The sequence below is a fragment of the Oryx dammah genome, unplaced genomic scaffold (assembly GCF_014754425.2).
Source record: "Oryx dammah isolate SB20612 unplaced genomic scaffold, SCBI_Odam_1.1 HiC_scaffold_16, whole genome shotgun sequence".
Lineage (NCBI taxonomy): Eukaryota > Metazoa > Chordata > Mammalia > Artiodactyla > Bovidae > Oryx > Oryx dammah.
In genome coordinates, this window is record NW_024070200.1 from 21,950,310 (window position 1) to 21,970,541 (window position 20,232).

At 35.5% G+C, this 20,232-nt stretch overlaps 1 protein-coding gene across 2 annotated transcripts in view; it reads right to left on the reverse strand.

The window, feature by feature from the left end:
* The window catches only part of MIPOL1 (mirror-image polydactyly 1), a 298,374-nt gene that overhangs the window by 140,733 nt on the left and 137,409 nt on the right, over positions 1-20,232 (reverse strand). For both annotated transcript variants that reach the window (XM_040256732.1, XM_040256731.1), the window contains one exon: positions 14,495-14,602. In XM_040256732.1, coding sequence (XP_040112666.1) covers positions 14,495-14,602 — 108 coding nt within the window. The remainder of the gene's footprint in view (positions 1-14,494; positions 14,603-20,232) is intronic.

The window sequence follows — 20,232 nt, forward strand, 5'->3', positions numbered from 1 at the left end:
CTAAACCTACCTTGGGATCTTTTGGCTCAGATTTCAAAGCTCACTGTCGTGTCCTCTCTGTTTCCTGATTCCAAATGATTAAATTATCATCTAACCACTAGCAAAGTAACACTCAAAATTCTCCAAGCCAGGCTTCAACAGAACGTGAACCGTGAACTTCCAGATGTTCAAGCTAGATTTAGAAAAGGCAGAGGAACCAGAGATCAAATTGCCAACATCTGCTGGATCATCTAAAAAGCAAGAGAGTTCCAGAAAAATATCTACTTCCGCTTTATTGACTATGCCAAAACCTTTCACTGTGTGGACCACAACAAACTGTGGAAAATTCTTCAAGAGATAGGAATACCAGACCACCTGACCTGTATCCTGAGAAATCTGTATGCAGGTCAAGAAGCAACAGTTAGAACTGGACATGGAACAACAGACTGGTTCCAAATCAGGAAAGGAGTATGTCAAGACTGTATATTGTCACCGTGCTTATTTAACTTATATGCAGAGTACATCATGAGAAATGCTGGGCTGGATGAAGCACAAGCTGGAATCAAGATTGCCAGGAGAAATATCAATAACCTCAGATATGCAGATGACATCAAACTTATGGCAAAAAGTGAAGAAGAATTAAAGAGTCTCTTGATGAAAGTGAAAGAAGAGAGTGAAAAAGTTGGCTTAAAACTCAACATTCAGAAAACTAAGATCATGGCATCTGGTCGCATCACTTCATGGCAAATAGATGGGGAAACAAAGGAAACAGTGACAGACTTTATATTTTGGGGGCTCCAAAATCACTGCAGACGGTGACTGAAGCCATGAAATTAAAGACACTTGCTCCTTGGAAGAAAAGTTATGACCAACCTAGAAAGCATATTAAAAAGTAGAGATCTTGTCAACAAAGGTCCGTCTAGTCAAAGCTATGGTTTTCCCAGTAGTCATGTATGGATGTAAGAGTTGGACTAGAAAGAAAGCTGAGTGCTGGAGATGATGCTATTAAACTGTGGTGTTGGAGAAGACTCTTGAGAGTCCCTTAGACAGCAAGGAGATCCAACCAGTCCATCCCAAAGGAAATCAGTCCTGAATATTCACTGGAAGGACTGATACTGAAGCTGAAACTCCAATACTTTGGCCACCTGATGGGAAGCGCTGACTCATTTGAAAAGACTCTGATGCTGGTAAAGATTGAAGACAGAAGGGGACAACAGAGGATGAGATGGGTGGATGGCATCACCAACTCGATGGATATGAGTTTGAGTAAGCTCCAGGAGCTGGTGAGAGACAAGGAAGCCTGGTGGGCTGCAGTCCATGGGGTCACGAAGAGTCAGACCCAACTGAGTGACTGAACTAAACTGAACCTAACAATCTTTCTGAACTGGATGAGATGGTCAGATAACATCAGTAATTCAATCAACAGCAAACTCTGGGAGATAGCTGAGGACAGAGGAGCCTGGGGTCACACAGTAGGACACAACTTAGCAATTGAACAACAACAAATACAGATCATTACTAGCTAGCTTTGGGCTAGACAGGCATACATCAGAGATCTTATAAAAGGAGAATGCTTGAGGATATGTTATTGTTCTCTCCATTCTTTAACTCTTCCTCCAGGTTATATTCATATAACCCTTACACTTACACTACACAGAAAAGCTCCTCAAAAAATAATCTACCTTTCCCCCACTTCTAAATGTATTAACTCTGCAATTTACTACATCGAAGGCTACCATCAGAACCATTGAACTGCAACTGCAACAACAAAGGTACCATTGCCTTCCTAGTTGCCAGATCAAATGGACACTTGTGATTATATTTGACTTTGTAGAATTTGACCCTGTGAACTACTCCATGCACAGAACTTTATTCTATTCTGAATCTATGATAACACAACCTCTTGGTAATCTTTCTGACTCGCTTCTCAGTCTCTTTTGTGAACCATTTATTTCTGTGCATCAGTAGTGAGATTCTGGAATACACTCTTGTTTCATGTATCTTTTCTTCTAAATCTGACCTCTGAACACTCTCATATACTTCAGAGATTTGAACTGCAACCTGCACAAAATCTGGTATCATTCTCCCCCTTCTCCAGTAATTTCCTGCCACTATACTTCCCAATGCATGGTCACATGCTCTAAGAGAAAGATGTACATGCAAGAGTATTTTTCAAAGTTTTGCTTATGATATTGAATAGCTGGAATGAAAATGTTCTAAACAGAAGACAGAGAATTACCAGGTATGTATCAAGCACAGGGATTTACAGAGTCAACAAGTTGATGATGCAGATCTGTACTTACAGATGCAGAAAGATCTTTATATTTGGTGAGTTACTTCATTTTTGTTTATATTAAATCCATAACAACACAGAGAAAAAAGGTCTGGAATCATTGGCTTCATGTGGTACACGTGCCTGATTCTGAAGCAACTGCTGTGGCCAGGAGAATCTGACATTCTGATCTGTCAGACCTGAGGCCACAGAGGTATTATCACCAGCCAAACCACATGTGAGGAATAAGGAAAGTCTGTTTCTTACAAGAGAACAAAGGTTATAAAAATCAGGTGAAGGGTGAAAAAATTCTGAGTAGCAAAATTACTGTTGAACAGTACCATTATACTAGGCAAATGTAAAAACAAAAGAAAGAAAAGCTAGTTCCTATGGTCTGAATTTTTGTCACTCTAAAATTTCAATGCTGAAATCTTAACCCTTAAAGATGATGGTATTAGAAAGGTGACCTTTGAAATGGGAGGTGATTAGGTCATGAGTATAGAGAGTTCATGGTATTGATGTAGACCCCAAAGTGATCCCTTGCTCCTTCCACCACCAGAAGACACAGTGAGAGGTGCCAGCTATGAAAAAAAGAGAAGGCCCTTACCAGATCTTTACCATACCGGTCTCTTGATCTTGGACTTTCCAGCCTCCAGAACTGTGAGAAATAATTATCTGCTATTTCTAAGGTACTCGGTCTGTGATATTTTGGTTATAGCAGTCAGAATGAACCAAGATAATGGCAATAATACATATATCAGAAACATATACTTAAAGATATGAAGCTGTAAGCAGTCTGAAAAGGAATAGTATACAATGATGTATATGCATAGCCTAAGAGTTATAAATACCTATATAACAAAGAATAGAACAGACAAATGTATAAAGCAAGAAATTCCTAGCAATATGAGAAAATTGTAAGAATGCAATTATAGTGGAAGCATAAATTGAGTTCAACTGAATATATATTGACCTCATACACTGAACAGAGACTGTAATTTATTTATTTAGTAGATGATATCTTTCAAAGTGGATTATTTACATGGTAAGAAATAAAACATTAATACATTTAAAAATATGTGTTTAAATTATATTCTCTAAATTATCCTGGGTCAAACAAAAAAAATCAAAACAGAACCAACTTGTGAAAAAAATGAACATTTGATCCCTCCCAAAACTATAGACATAGCTGGACTTATAGTAAAGAGTAAAGTGTATAGCCTTACAATTTTATTTAAAAAACAAATGACTGAGATAAGCTAATTAATTTACAAAAATCAGAATAAAACAGAATAAAGAGTGAAAAGTGAAACAGAAATGGAAACTTTAGCAAGTTGAAAGGATAAGTAAAACCAAGAATTTATTAAAAGAAAATAAAATGCATAAAGCCCAGGAAAGACTTTATAAGAAAAAAGAGAAAGGGAGAGAGAAAGCAGATATATGCCACAATACAGATGAAAAAGTAAATACAGAGAAACAGAAGAAATTCAAAAACTGAGAAAATTATCTACAATTCTATAATATCAAATCTGAGACGTGAAAAGGGTATTTCCCAGAAAAAAATACAGACCAACAAAACTGACTTAAAAATAAAAACTAGATAAATATAGTTAAACTATTGAAAAAGCAATTTACAAATTCACTGTAATAAAAAGTTACCAAGAGTACATGGTTTTAAAAATTGATTCTATTTAATACTTAAGGCAAGATTATTCTCATGCAATTTTAAACTTGCCAAGATGACAGCTGAAGGCAGAAATTTTGGTCATTCACTAAGCTAGTAACATTAACATCAAAACAGGTACAGCCAAATAAGCCAAAACAAACTGTAGAACTCAGGTCTAGATGACACGCCTGCTACAAAGCTAGTGTCAACAGAGTGGTACCATCATAGAGACAGATATGTTAGATCAATAGAACAGAACTAAGAGTCTTGAGCTAAACTCTCATATTTATGATCACTGACTTCTGAGAAGGTGTCAAGATAATCCTGTAGGGAGGAAAACAGTCTTCCAAATAGTGCAGAGAAAACTGGATACACACATGTAAAGAAAGTATTTGGATTCCTACCTTATACAATACCTAAAAATTCATTAAAAATTGGTCAAAGGTCTAAATGTTTAACCTAAATGTCCATCAGCTAATAATCTGATAATCAGATTATAGTATATCTGTACAATGATTATGCATCAAAGAAAAAGGAAGGATGATACATGCTATAATATGAATAAACTTTGAAAATATTATGTGAAGTGAAAGAAGCCAGTCACAAAGAATCCCATTTCCTATAATTTCATTTATAAAAAAATCTCCAGAATGGCAAATCTATAGAAATAGAAAGTAGCACAGTGGTTGCTTGGGACTGAGGAGAGGATGTTAGCAGGAATGAGGAATGACAGTTAAAAATGTACAGGATGTTTTAGGTGAATGTTGAAAATGTTCTAAAATTACTATTGTGATTATGTTATAGCTGCTCAAATATACAAATACACCAAAAAACACTGAACTGAAAACTGTAAACAAGTGAATGTTATTGTATATGAAATACTTATCAATAAAGCTGTAAGATGCAAAACGAAACAAAACGGCGCAAAACAAAACCACAAGACTGATGGTCAAAGGACCAAAAGAAAGCAAAGAAAAACCAACAGAAAAAAAAAAATCACAAAAAACATGAACAAATACACCTAATTATTTATATTCTCACATATAACCCCTTGAATATATGAAAAAAAAAATCCATACTCACTAACAAACAAAACAGGTAATTTTCATTTATATTCGAGAACATGAACTTTGGAGATCAATAGCCTTGGTTCAGACCTAAGATACACCTCTAGCTACTACTCCTAACATGGGTCACATTAATTAACACATGTTGCTTAGTTTATTACCCTATAAAATTAGAAACAGCTGTACTTGCTATCTCAAAGGTCTAAATACTTTACCACTCTAAGTAAATTCCTTACTACTATATGGAGTAAGAGTACTTGACACTCAGTTACGTACTATATGAGGGCAGACGATTATAATTTTTAAAATTCCCAGGAAAACAATGACAAAACAAATCCAACAGTTCATTCAAGGAGTTGTTCAACATCCAAGAACTCAATAAAATACATCTACTAATAAGAGCTTTTAAAAAATTCTAGAAAGAAGCTACTTAAATATGACAAAACAGTATCAAAGTCCAACAGTAGATGTAATGATTATGCCTAGGTTGCAGAAAGCTGGAACAAGCTGTCACTCCACTTTGACAGTAAGAAAAGCTGAATAAGGCACAAAGCCATACCTTTTCTTGAGCTCATCAGACAACTAAGCTCAGCAGAAAACCAGTTTTAACTTCAAGGAGGGAGAAGCATGCAAAGCAAATGGGATACAACAGTCTAGTTGACTGAGAGTAGAGCACGGGAAGAAGGGTTAGCTATCACAAAGAATCTTCGGAAATTCCTGACAAAAGGGGACTTGCACCTACGGGTAGATATTTCCCCATAGATCTCCATCAGGTGCTAATGAGAAATATTAAGGACAGGGTAGAAAACCAGAGAGAGCTTCCCTCAGTGATGTAGGCCTGCAGGGGATATTGGGGAGGGAACTGCTGCTATGGAAAGGAACAAACCACCCCACCCCTCTATCCCAACACCAGCCCTTTCTGTAAACAGATCAAAAGCCATATACAGCTAAAAGGACAGTAAACTTCAGGACACAGGAAACACACACACACACACACACACACACACACACACTCTCTGTCTCTCTCTCTCTCTGCTTGGGAGTGGTAGAAGAAAGAACTCTTTCTATTCCTGGGTGAGCAGCAAGAAATAGATCCAGGCCCAGGCCCCTACACCAATATCATTAGATAAGTAGATTCTACATTGAGAGAGGGGCAGGAACGTCTCTCTTTTACAATACCTATCACAGATACAAGTCAGAGTTTGGCTCCCATGGACAGGAATCCTGAGAAAGCCTGACCCCAAAGTCCAATCACAAAGGGACTGTGTAAGATAGAAGCAGAAAAACTCTTCAGTTCTTCAGCACCAGATGGTAAAAATCAGCATACAAATGCTAGATAAGCGCAGGAGTGTACAGTGAGATACCCTCGAGGTGTAAGTACACAGGATCAACTGAAAATGAAGGGTGGAAGATGAACACTGAGAAAGTCCTCCAGCACTGCACTTCTATCCTTAGAAAAAGGCCAACAGCAATCCATTCTGAAAACAACCTGAAACTTAGGATGTACTGACAGTGATCATAACAACAAAACCCAAATCCAGATCAACTCCTGAGTAGATCAACTCAATACCCACACTACTGGCCTGATAGAAGAAGCACCATTCTACCCACAATGTCTAGCATTTAAAAAAGAAAAAATTATGAGATACACAAAAAGTAAAAGCAAAACAACAAACATGTCAAAAGACAAAGCAACCACAAAACCAGATTCAGGGATGATCCATATACTGGAACTATTCAGGTGAGACTCTAAATTATGAAAGGAAATATAAAATCCCATGGTAAGTAGTTGGTACTAGTTGGTGTAACGTAGAATCCATTCTCATTAAAATTAGGTAAAAGTCAAGCAGGGTATCTATTGCAATTCCTAGTCAAGATTAATTTGGCAGGTCTAGAAACTGTGAGAGAGAAGAGGAAATATTATTAATATTTCCTTTACGTATCTTAGCACTTTTTCACTGGCAACAATGAACATATAAAAATTTTTAACAATTTATTATTTTGAAATAATTCAAGACCACAAATTCTTGCAGAGTAGGGAGGAAGGGGACAGTGGGATAAATGGAGAGAGTAGCATGGAAACGTATACATGACCATATGTAAAATAGATAGCCAATGGGAATTTGCTATATGACTCAGGGAATTCAAACCAGGGCTCTGTAACAACCTAGAGGAGTGGGAGGTGGGAGGGAAGTTATAGAGAGAGGGGATATAGGTATATCAATGGCTGATTCATGTTGTTGTATGGCAGAAACCAAACAATGAAAAGCAACTGAAGTTCTTTTATTTATCCAATCGTTATTTCACTCTTGTTTTTAATAGCTGCTTTCTCTCTGTATATATAAGGAATTAGTCCCCCTTTTGCTTTTAGCATATTTAAGATATTATACCTTTATTACTGTCAGGAAGTCAGATAGCAAGAGTTTAGGCAACAGGTGTGATTCTAAACCAGCCGTGAAGCTAGCTGTAGATGATGAATTCTTGAGACTTTTTGTGAGCTTCTCCACAGTAAGCTTCTCCAAAGTAAGAAAATCAAGTTTTCTTACTTTCATATTTTGCATGAAGGGCTTGACTCTTGTTCACCTAAACAGTGATGGTGTGATCATCTAAGATACCAGCTTCAGGAAAAGATCTTTATTACATTCTGGTTTAAATAGGCCCTGGGCTCTGTTTTCTGTTTGTCTTGTCCTTGTAGTCCTTAAAATTCAAAGTTCAAATTCACCACCATTTGACAAATGCACTGAGGGTGCAAGATGACTTCAGGCAATCACTTATTTCCCATGTTTGTTCATTTGTTTTTCTATTTCCATGCTGCTTTAGCCTTTTCAGATTCCTTGTCTTCTCAGTAATTTTGTAAAATATTTTAAAGTAATAGGCATCCTTTTTATTGTTTTTATCAAGAAAGTTATTCAGAATATCTGTCTTCTTTCATTGCTGAAAATGTTAGACTTACTAAAGGTTTTGGGGTACAAAAATGTTTTAGAATGACAGCTAATGGAAGTGTGACAATGATTACAAAGGTGAGAGACTGAGGGGAAAAAAGTTAGATTGGAAGGTACTATTACTTTCTAGATCATGAACTTGACATAGAGTCAAGGCATGATAATACAAAGGAGAGTAAAATAGAAAAGAAATCACTGTTGCAGAATTGACAGGACTAGATGCTCTGTCACTGTGTAGTAGGTGAGAGCTTGAAAGGATATAAAGAGTATGTCAATTACATATTAGGCTACAAGTCTAGGAGTATGGGAATACCATTAATTAATAGATTTTAGATAAAGGTGAAAGAGAAGAGTGAACAGCTAGCTTAAAACTCAACATTCAAAAAACTAAGATACTGGCATCAGGTCCCATCACTCTATGGCAAAGAGACAGGAAAAATTGGAAATAGTGACAGACTTTATTTTCTTGGGCTCCAAAATCACTGCAGATGGTGACTGCACCCAGGAAGTTAAAAGACGCTTGCTCTTTGGAAGAAACACTATGATAAACCTAGACAGCATATGAAAAAGCAGAGACATCACTTTGCTGAAAAAGTCCATATAGTCAAAGCTATGGTTTTTCCAGTAGTCATATATGGATGTGACAGTTGGACCATAAAGAAGGCTGAGCACCACAGAATTGATGTTTTTGAACTGTTGTACTGGAGAAGACGCTTGAGAGTCCCTTGAACAGCAAGGAGATCAAACCAGTCAATCCTAAAGGAAATCAACCCTGGTATTCATTGAAAGGACTGATGCTGACACTGAAGCTCCAATACTTTGGCCACCTGAAGGGAACAGCCAACTCATCGGAAAAGACCCTGATGCTGGGCAAGATTGAGGGCAAAAGGAGAAGAGGGTGATAGAGGATGAGATGGTTGCATAGCATCATCAACTCAATGGACATGGGTTTAAGCAAACTCACAGAGATGGTGAAAGACAGGGTAGCCTGGTGTGCTGCAGTCCATGGGGTTGCAAAGAGTCACACATGATTGAACAACTAAACAATAACAAACTGATCAATTTGGAAGTAAATAGAAAATTGTTAAGAATGATTTAAAATATATAGCATTATGTCACTAGAAAAATAAGTCAGAGTATAGATGACCACATAGGGACTTAAAAGAAGAATCTGCCTGCAAGGCAGGAGACCCAATTTCACTCCCGGGGTTGGAAAGTTCCCCTGGAGAAGTATTTCCAAGAATAATCCAGTATTCTTGTCTGGAGAATTCCACGGACAGAGGAGCCTAGTGGGCTGTCATTCATGGGGGCACAAAAGGTCAGACATGACTAACTGATTAACATACTTTTCTCTTGGCATTTGAGTGTTTGTGTGTGAGAGTGCTCAGTTGCACATGTCCGACTCCTTGCGACTCCATGGACAGTAGCCTGCCAGGCTCCTCTGTCCATGGAATTTTTCAGGCAGTAATACTTGAGTGGGTTGCCATTCTGTACTCCAGGGCTCTTCCTGACCCAAGGATTGAACCCACATCTCTGTCTCCTGCATCAGCAGGCGGATTCTTTACCACTGCACCACCTAGGAAGCCCCAACTTCATACCTATAAAATTTAGATTCTTCCTTCTTCTCTCATCTCTACTGTAGAATTCCTTTTATGTCTCACTGGCAGAAAGAAAAGCTTACAAAGTGTTTAACTTTTCCAGCTTCTATAAAGCTGTAAAGGCAAACAAAGGAGAATATAACTGAGAATAAATGTTAAGTTATAGAGTCAATAGTGTTTCGCTCAGGTCCTGACTTCCTCCCAGGTTGAAGAGAGGACTTAGGAAGTCAAATTCAGGATTTCGTTTCAAGTTTACTGAAGTAAAGAAGCCACTAAGATATCCAAGTGGAAGGGCAGACAAAGCAGTCTTTAGGACAGAAATGACAGATGATGTTGCAGGAATGGATGAAATTAGAAAAGACAAGCCTACAATAGACAAAACACCAAATGCTGGCAAGAATATGGAGTAACAAAAACTGTCATTCATAACTAGCAAATCCAAAATGGTACAGCCATTTGGGAAAACACTTTGGCATCTCCTCAAAAACTAAATATACTTTTAACATACGATTCAGCAATCATAGTTCTTTGCATTTACTGAAATGAGTTGAAAACTTACATCCATAGAAAATCGTGCATGTGGATGCTTGCAGCAGATTTATTCATAAATAAATGCCCAAATTTGGAAGCAACCAAAAGGTGCCTCAGTAGGTGGGTGAATAAATAAATTGTGGTATATTCAAATAATGGAAATTTACTCAATACTAAAAAGGAATGAAGTATAAAGCCATCAAAAGATATGGATAAACTTTAAGTGATTATTATTAAGTAAAAGAAACCAATGTGCACAAAACTACTACATGACATTCTAGAAAAAACAAAATTATGGACACAGTAAAATGATTAATGGCTGGTAGGTGCTGAGGAGAAGGAGGGATAAATAGGTGGAATGCAGAGGATTTTTAGAGTGAAACTCTTCTGTATACTTTTTCACAGTGACACTCTTCTGTAATACTACAATGATATTAGTAAATATTTATTTATATTTCTCAAAATCAACAGAATGTACAACTCTCAGTTCAGTTCAGTTCAGTCACTCAGTCATATCTGACTCTTTGAGACCCCATGAATCGCAGCACGCCAGGCCTCCCTGTCCATCACCAACTCCCGGAGTTCACTCAGAGTTGCGTCCATCGAGTCAGTGATGCCATCCAGCCATCTCATCCTCGGTCGTCCCCTCCTCCTCTTGCCCCCAATCCCTCTCAGCATCAAAGTCTAAGTGAACCCTAATGTAAACTACAGACTGTGGATTACACTGATGTAGGTTCATGGGCTGCAACAAATGTACCTTTCCTATACTGGATGCTGAGGGCATCTGAACGTATGGAACACTGAGTGTGAAGGAGCTCTAGTTTGTTTGATTTTGCTGTGCAGCTAAAACTTCTCTAAAATAAAAAATCTGTTTTTTTTTTTTTTTTAAGAAACAAAAAGTAGGGGACTAACCACATAACTTAGGGGAATATTTATTCTTTAGGAACTGGTAGAAAAAAGGCACAAGCTAAAGAATAACAATCAAAGAAAAGAAAAATGATGAGGATATGAAAGCAAAGAACTATAGGAAGGTAATTCATGAGGGCAGGGGCCAGTGAGATGAACATGTGTTCCAGTTAGGCTTACTGGGATACTAAGCAGGATATGAAATGATAAGTTTCATGGGTTTAACCATCAGAGGTTACATATAATTTAAGAAAGAGTGTGTTTCAATGGAATTACAGTGGTGAAGTCCAACTGTAGGAGGTTAACGATATGTGATAAGGGAAGTGAATGAAATCAAACAGGAAAGAAAGGCAGTTTATATGACATTTCTTATTAAATCTAATGTCTGCATATTTATGGCTAATCTAAATTTACTTTAAAATCATTAGATGTTCAAAACTGTGTTCATCGAGAAATAAATTTCTTAATAGTGGATAAAATTTATTTTAAATGAAGGAATAAGCTATCTTTTTAATATATGTAACTTTCAGGGTATAGATTAGTATCAGTATAAATTTAGCCTTTCATCCTATATGTATCACTGTGTTCTACTTATTATTAGGGAAAATTTTAAATATTGTAAAAGTAGGGAAACAGTGTCATGCTACCAAATTTAGCTAGCATGTATTCTATGCTTGGACTTCCCTTGTAGCTTAGTCAGTAAGCAATAAGCCTGCAATGCAGGAGACCAGGGTTTGATCCCTGGGTCGGGAAGATTCCCCGGACAAGGAAATGGCAACCCACTCCAGTATCCTTGCTTGGAGAATCCCATGGACAGAGGAGTCTGGCAGGCTATAGTCCTTGGGGTCGCAAGAGTCAGACACGCTTAGTGACTAAACCACCACCATTCTATACTACTTCAAAAACAATGCATTTAAAGATCAACAAAATTCTTATTTTATGCTTTATCACAAAAAATAATTTACAAAGTATTTCCTGGTTATTAGGATAAACAAAGATATCATTCAAATGGTACTAGATTACTAAAAAGTATCCACATATAATATATCCATATATAATAATCATGTTATTTCCCACAGTCATCACTTTGGAAAGTTCTATGTAATGTAGAGCCATTAACTTTGATTTTTTTCCAACATATCTGGAGGACTGTTTCCTTTAAGAATTACAGCATAATGCAATGTAATAAAGCACAAAAACTTCAGCTATCATCCGATTCAAATTTATATTACCTTTATCAGTGATATTAATAATAGTACCACTTATGTTAAAATACTAGAAATATTATTGGCAGACTGAAATCTACTAGAGACAGAGATTCTGTTTAAAAATTCTTCCTCAACTTCATTAGATACTAGCCAAATATTGCCAGTTAACATTTTTTAAAAATGACACCTGTAAATGTATTCTAAGAGATAAGCATATTGCTTAGAAAGGAGAAAGTTTGTTCACCAAACAGCTTCGTAATAAACTTATTATTATCCATATCTTATATGGCAATTTAAAGATATGAAGTGTAATAATAAAAGAACCAAATGAAGAATAAAGACCCGGAAAGGTAAGAAAAATTTTAAAAAATTGATTCAGAATAAAGCAGATATATTATCTGCCAAGTTGCTTCAGTTATGTTCGACTCTGTGCGACCCCATAGATGGCAGCCTACCAGGCTCCCCCATCCCTGAGATTCTCCAGGCAAGAACAGTGGAGTGGGTTGCCATTTCCTTCTCCAGTGCATGAAAGTGAAAAGTGAAAGGGAAGTCGCTCAGTCGTGTCTGACTCTTAGTGATCCCATGGACTGCAGCCTACCAGGCTCCTCCATCCATGGGATTTGCCAGGCAAGAGTACTGGAATGGGGTGCCATTGCCTTCTCCAAGATATATTATAAATGACCTAATTTTTGTAATAAACTTAAAGGTTTTCTATGAGGAATTATGGCACCAGATAACTAAAGAATGATTTTATGGGAGTTTATTTTTATTTTGTGTTGAATTTATGGGTTTCTTTGGATGTACAATTTGCCTTCTAATTTTAATAATCTCTTGGAACTATGCATCTTTTTCTCCCCACACATAGTAGCTATCATTTAATTCAATTTAACATAAATACACAAATAAAAATGCCAGAATAAAAATCATGCAATTATTATTAACAAACTACAATTCTTATTTTAGGTCCTATTTTAAATACTGATAGCCATATCAAACAGAGCACATAATACCTGTCTCTTAAGGCTGATAAACTAACACTCATGATGGAGGCTCTCTCTAAAAGAATGTTACCTTTGATTTGCAAATATACATCTAAGTAATTATAGGCTTAATTTTACTCATACAATAGAAAATTCCTCGGGGTAATTGAAAAATAATCATAGCAATCTACAATCCTTTTCTTTCCCATTTAATGATTTGGTCTATCTATAAATTCAAGAGAAAAAAGAAAAGTGCATTAAATAGTAATAGCAAAGTTATTACACACACACACTGCTGAGAATGAAGCTAAATATACTTTGTAGAAAAATCCGTCTTCAACCAAATCTCATACTTCATAAACAGATTAAAAATATTTCCACATCAAATGTCACCATTTTCCTCAACATTGGTTGATGATTCTGGTTTACTGACTTACCCTTCTAATGACATGATGTTCTTTTGTAATCTGCAGCAAGAAACGAATTTAAGACAACAAAGTACAATACAATCTTCTTGACAGCACATCTTTCTTTAACTGTGCCATTAACAACAACGATGAACGTTTTGTTTCCTGTGGCTATGCTGTGTTTTTATTTTTAACCCATTAATGAGAACGTAAGCACCTTGAGGGCAGGGGCCTCTATTATGTCACAGGCATTATGCTAGGAACCAGGGCAAAGACAAAAAAGAGAATGAAAAGTATCTTAAGAAAACAAGAAAAAAAAAGAAAACAAGATAATTAGTTAAATTGAAATAATGTCCTTTTTCATAACTATAGGATCTATACTAAAATCAAACAGAACTTTTGTCATGATATATACTCTACTTGTCCCAAGTTCTAATAGAATATATTTTCTTTCTTTCGTTTTTTGCTGTAGGTAACATTTTAAGCATTCTTTCAATTCCCAAACATATTCATGTACCTTTCAAGGAGTGTCAATTCTGTGGGACACTAATATTATAAGTCATTTAGAAAATTACTGTAATAATTATTGATGCAAAGAAAAAGCCCATTATATATTTTTTTCTTTCAGAGTGGCCACTTTTTCTTAACTACTAAAGGTAACAACGTACTTTGAAATCACAAACACAATGAGCATGAACCTAAAGTTATTAATATACCACCACTTGAAATTCAGAAAATATGTTGTTTTCATGTACACATACACGAAATAAAATAATACCGTGACAGAAGGGTGCTGTATCTGTGTTTAAAGAAGGGGCTGTTGGCAAACACCACAGCTCACTTCTGCTGAAATGTACACAACTGATATATGCAGCACAGAAAGCTGGCACCAAGGGCTTACAACCTTAATTTGCCTGCAAGAAGGAATGGAGATTTACCTTCAATGCACGTTCTTGATTGTTTTCAGCAGTCAGATGTCTCATGTTGTTTGCTGAAGTCTGCTTCTGCTCTTTCAGATGATGAAGCTCCTGCTCTAGCCGTTTGCACTGCCACAGGGAAAGAATCCCATTAAGTAAAGGAGTCACGGCATTTTTTTCACAAACCCACATGAATTGATGTAAATAATACCATCTTATTCTCTAAAAGACAAAGTATCCTTTGCAATAAGAATAGTAAGTTAAAAGCACTGTTGAAAATGAACAAAATAATATTGCCTACAGTACTCTGGCACATTCAATTGCAATTTTCAGTTTCTACTTTTATTAATCTAAATGCTATCATATAAATTAGAAAAATACCTATTTCTTGTAAAATTAAGATTAAAGTACATTTAATATTATTTTTTTCATTGACCAAATGATTTTCACTGTGTATCTGCTGGCTGAATTAAAAGTATACTTCTAAAAATGATAGTAGGTTCTAAATAAACTACAATATAATATTCTGAGGAACTTCTATTAATTTTTAAAATAAAAATTATCATAAAAATATATGAGATTTTCATATTTTTAGAATGATCTAAAGAAACAGTTGAGAAAAAATAACCACAGAATGCTACGTGACTTGGAAACAACTGTTTCTAATCCTATTTTGACTAAACCTTACTTGTATGTAAAACAAGTGATAAAATAGATGTGAAATGACACAGACCTATTGGGAATACATAAAAATGTAAGTAAAAAGGAAATGATAAACAAAAGCATAAGTGAACTAACAGAAGCATCTACATTCAAAAAAATCATTAAAATGTTATGTCATTTGAAAATGAGATCTTAATATGAATATGTCAAACATTTTCACAATGACTGTACGGGATATAAAACTGATATGCTGTATATCAAATCGGTGGATTCATGTCAATGTATGGCAAAACCAATACAGAATTGTAAAGTAAAATAAAAAAAAAAAACAACAACAACAAAAAACAAAAAACCATATGATGATACAAGGGTGATTTGTAAAGAAATTACTAAATCTATTGTTCAGTAAAATATTTTAAAAAATCACTCCTTAGTTTATCTATTTTTAAAGGAGGATATTTAATAACCAATAAGTAAGTACACCTATTAGTTTGAGAATTAGACAGTTACTTCTGCATTACCCAGCAAGTGTTAGCTGTCATAATGAATTAAAAATCATTATTATGATACAAAATCAAGATGCAGTCATAATCCAAATGAGCATTTCTTACTACTCTAATATTTGCTGCCTCTGATCTCAATATTAATCAGCAATCTGTATCGCCATCTCCCAACTTTGAGTAACATACAAATTCTTTTAAAAGAAAAAGTCTCACCAAACTCTTGATATTCACTTATTTATTAAGCACTTATCCTGTGCTAGATTTAATTATAAATGGTGGGGGATATGGCATTTAACAAGACAGATAAAAATCCCTACCCGCATGGAACTCATATTCCATATGGGAAAAGAGACAATAAAATAAATGAAACACACAGTATGATAGAAGGTGAAAATGTTATGGAGAAAAATAGATAAGAAATATAGGGAATACCAGAAGAGTAGGAAGGAAATCTTTTATGACTTTAAATAGGAGAAAATTTAAATTGGGAAAAAGATACTTGAATAAAGACACTAAGAAGACAAAGAAGTAAGTCTTCAGATCTTTGGAAGCAGTGGTTCAAGCAAAAAGACAATTGAGTGCAAAGGCTCTGAAGTAGAAGCTTGTCTAGCATATTCGAGTTTTAACAAGGGGAAGAATACAGCAGGAATGAAATAAGCAAGGGACAGAATACTGGGAGATGAGATCAGAAGAGCCTTGAGATATTATAGACCATGGTTTTTACTCTGAGTGTGTGGGAAAGTTGCTGGAGGGTTTAGAACAAAGAAGTACCACGATTTGCCTCATATTAATATAGGCTCACTCCTCCTGCAATGTAAAGAATAGATTCTAAGGAAGGCAAGGACAAGAGGCAGGAAGTCTAGCTGAGAGGTTACTGAGCAGTGCAGGAGAGAGATGATGTGTCTCAGACTAGGGTGGTAGGGAGCAGTGGAGGTAGTGTGCAGCAGTTGGACTTTGGATGTATTTTAGATGTAGCCAAAAAAAAAAAAAGTGGTGGTTATTCTTCCGCTCTTGCTCGTGACCTTAAAAGGAATTCTTCTATCATACAACCACTTAGATGCATTTTGTTACATATCATTTACATCCATTTGAATGTGTATATGCATATGAAAAATATGTTAATTGGGTTTCCAAGTATTTTATATTAATATATCAGATTGTGGGGTACATATTCTGAAATGAAACTGACCTGTATCTTTCCTTCTCTGGGCTATCATTTCCAGTTTTGTTATCAAGGTTGGATCACCCTCATAAAGTTTACTTATTTTATTTTTGGAAATAGCTTATACAAAATTATCTATTCATACAAGAATAGGTGTAAGTCCCCTATCAAACCCTTTGAGCTTTCCTTCTGGGTTCAAGTCCCTCTTTCTAGAGGCATAGCTTTTAAAAATCTTAGTGAGACATTCTGCCTAAAAAGGTGATTATTTTGTTTTCATGACACTCTTTACTGGATAGAACTGTTATGACAGAAGTTCTATCTTCAGTACTCTGAAGATGATGTTCTGTCTCAGTCTGGAATCTATTGTTGCTACTGTGAGGTCAATATTAGTCTAATAATCATTCTTGTATAGGTTTGTCTTTACTCAATGGTTGCTTTAAAATTTGTAGTTTTAACTTTAGAGTTCTTCAGTTTTATATTCGAAGAGATAGATTTATTTAACTCTTTTAGATATTCTCTATGCTTCTCAAACCAAAAAAACTCATAGCTGTTATATCTTGAATTATTACCCAGTTCCCATTTTGAAGATAAGGTCATATATTGGATTTATCCATTTTCCTTTCATATCTTTTAATATCCATTTCTCTCTGTATGTGTGTGAATTCTGAGCATCTATCATTCATTAGTGAATTGAGACTCCTGATTCTATCTTCAATTCTGGTTATACCTTTGTCTGTTCACTTGTATTTTAATGTCAATGACTAGTTTTCAGTTCTAAATATTTCCTTGTATTCTTTTTCAGTTCTGTCCATCTACTTTTCATAGTGCTCTTCTTTTATATGTATTACTTAATGATGTCTCTGTTTAAACACGCAAGTTTCATAAATCTTTCATTTTTTCCTACTATCTCAAATTCTAAATGGTCTAACTCTTTTAATTGTGTTTCATAGTAGACTGTTTCCTTACATGGAGAATTCTTTTTTGTAGAAGTTTTGTCCACCTGTGTGTGGAAGAATTGTCCAGACTGGTTTTGCATTTGTTTCTTGCAAGGTGACCCAAAGTTTTTACTTATTTAGCGCAGATGTTTATGTAAATGTCTTAGTTTGTGAATTCTCATCATGATGGTTATTACATTGAGTGTCCAACCCTTTAATTTCTCAGGATGCTTGAGCCCTTTGCTCAGTCAAGACCAAAGACAAACCTCCTTGTCCTTTCCTAAACCAGCGAGTGGTTTTTTCCCCCTAGATTCTCTTCTACTAGAAAGGGGGTCTTTCTATGATTCTGGAAATACATGCAAGGGTCTGGTCCCATCACAAGTAGTCCAATCATTAACCCTTGTAAGGGCAATAAAATTCAAGTTTTTAGCCTTGGAGTTCTATACCTGGTCTTAGATCCCTAGTTAACTGGTATGTTTGTAACTATTTAGGTTTCCTTTCTTTCTTTTTTGGTTTCCTCTAAATTTTTATCCTTCATAGATTTTCTCACTTTCTGAAAAGACTGGGAGGGGAGAGGAAGGGTACTTGTAGACCAAAGTTTATATGAAAAACTGTAACCAAAGAGATAAATATAGCTTAATAAAGCTATTTTTGTGCTGAGGACATTTATTCACATTTTGTACTTGGGCTCAGTATTCACTGCCAATCGGTGTAAGAGGGACAGAAGATAAGGCCCAGGGACCACTCAATGTGGCAAGTGTCCCAAAGTGCTACACTTTCAGGCGTTTAATAATTTTCCCTAATTTAATGAATGAAAAGAAACAAAACAAGTGCTAGGGAAGAAGAATGTCCCTAAATTAAGTAATATGTAATTTCTTCTACGGTTTTAGACAGTTTCATTTTGAACTGACACAATTAATCATAAATAACACAATATCTTCTCTGTTCATATTGTGCCAAACATTAATGTTCTTAAAAGTTCTAATGCATAAATTAAGACCTAGGAGGATTTTTAAACATTTTTTTATACTTAAAATTTTTTAATACTTAAATGGAACTTAATGAAATGCTATCTGTATATTGTCACAGTTTCATTGCAGCACTCTATATAATAGCCAGAACATGGAAACAACCTAAATGTCTGTCAACAGAGGAATGGATAAGGAAGTGGTGTGTATATACAAAAGAATATTACTCAGCCATAAAGAGGAATGAAATTGTGCTATTTGCAAAGACACGGATGGACCTAGAGATTATCATAAAGAGTGAAGTCAGTCAGAAAGAGAAAAACAACTATTATATATTAACACATATATGTGGAATCTAGAAAAATGGTACAGATGAACTGATCTGTCAAACAGAAATAGACACAGAAATAGAGAACAAACATATGGACATCTTCGGGGAAGCGGGGGCCGCTGAACTGGGAGATTGGGACTGACATATATACACTACCATATATAAAACAGATAACTAATGAGAACCTATTGTATAGCACAGGGAACTCTACTTAATGCTCTGTGATGGCCTAACTGGGAAGGAAATCCAAAAAAGAAGGGATATAAGTATACATATAGCTGATTTACTTTGCTATATGGCAGAAACTAACACAACATTGTAAAACAACTGTACTCCAAAAAAAATTTTTTTTTAAGTCTTAAGAGTCAATTCAATCATTTGTAAGATATGATTCTTATTTTAGATACAGATTCAAAACAAAGAGGAAAAGGATATTTATGAGACTATTGGAATTTGAAAACTAACTGAATGTTTCACAATATTAAAGAACTGTTAATATTTTTGGTATAATTGTGCTGTAATTATGTTTTACACAAAAGTCCACATCTTTAGGGCTTTCCAGGTGGGGCACTGATAAAGAAACCGCCTGCCAAAGCACAAGATGGCAGGTTCAATCACTAGGTCAGGAAGATCCCCTGGAGTAGGAAATGGCAACCCACTCCAGTATTCTTGCCACAGAAAATTCCATGGACGGTGGAGTCTGGGGGACTACAGTCCACTGGGTCGCAGAGTTGGACACGCCTGAGTGACTGAGCACGCACTCATGTGCTTGGGTACATACATGCCACAACTTTAAGAGATACACAGTAAAAGTTATAGATAAAAAGGACATTATGTCTGGGATTCCCTGCAAGATAAAACGAGGAGGAGTAAATAAGTGGGGGATATAGATAAAAAAAGATAGACAGCTGTTTTAATAGGGTGAAATGATCTCAGAGGCTCATGATTCTATGCACTATAGTATTACTAATAAAAAGAAAAGAATTAAATCTGCCCCCGCAAACAAAACTAATTCTATAACATGAGTGAACTAAACACATAAAATATATAAAAAATTAATGAATAATTTTTATTAAAGGATTTGACCCATATTTACTGTAAGATATTATATTCACCAGTAATTTCCTTTTACTCATTACCCCGAATTGTGAAGAACTGTATCAAACAGAAAATATATTGCTATGATTCTGTCTCACC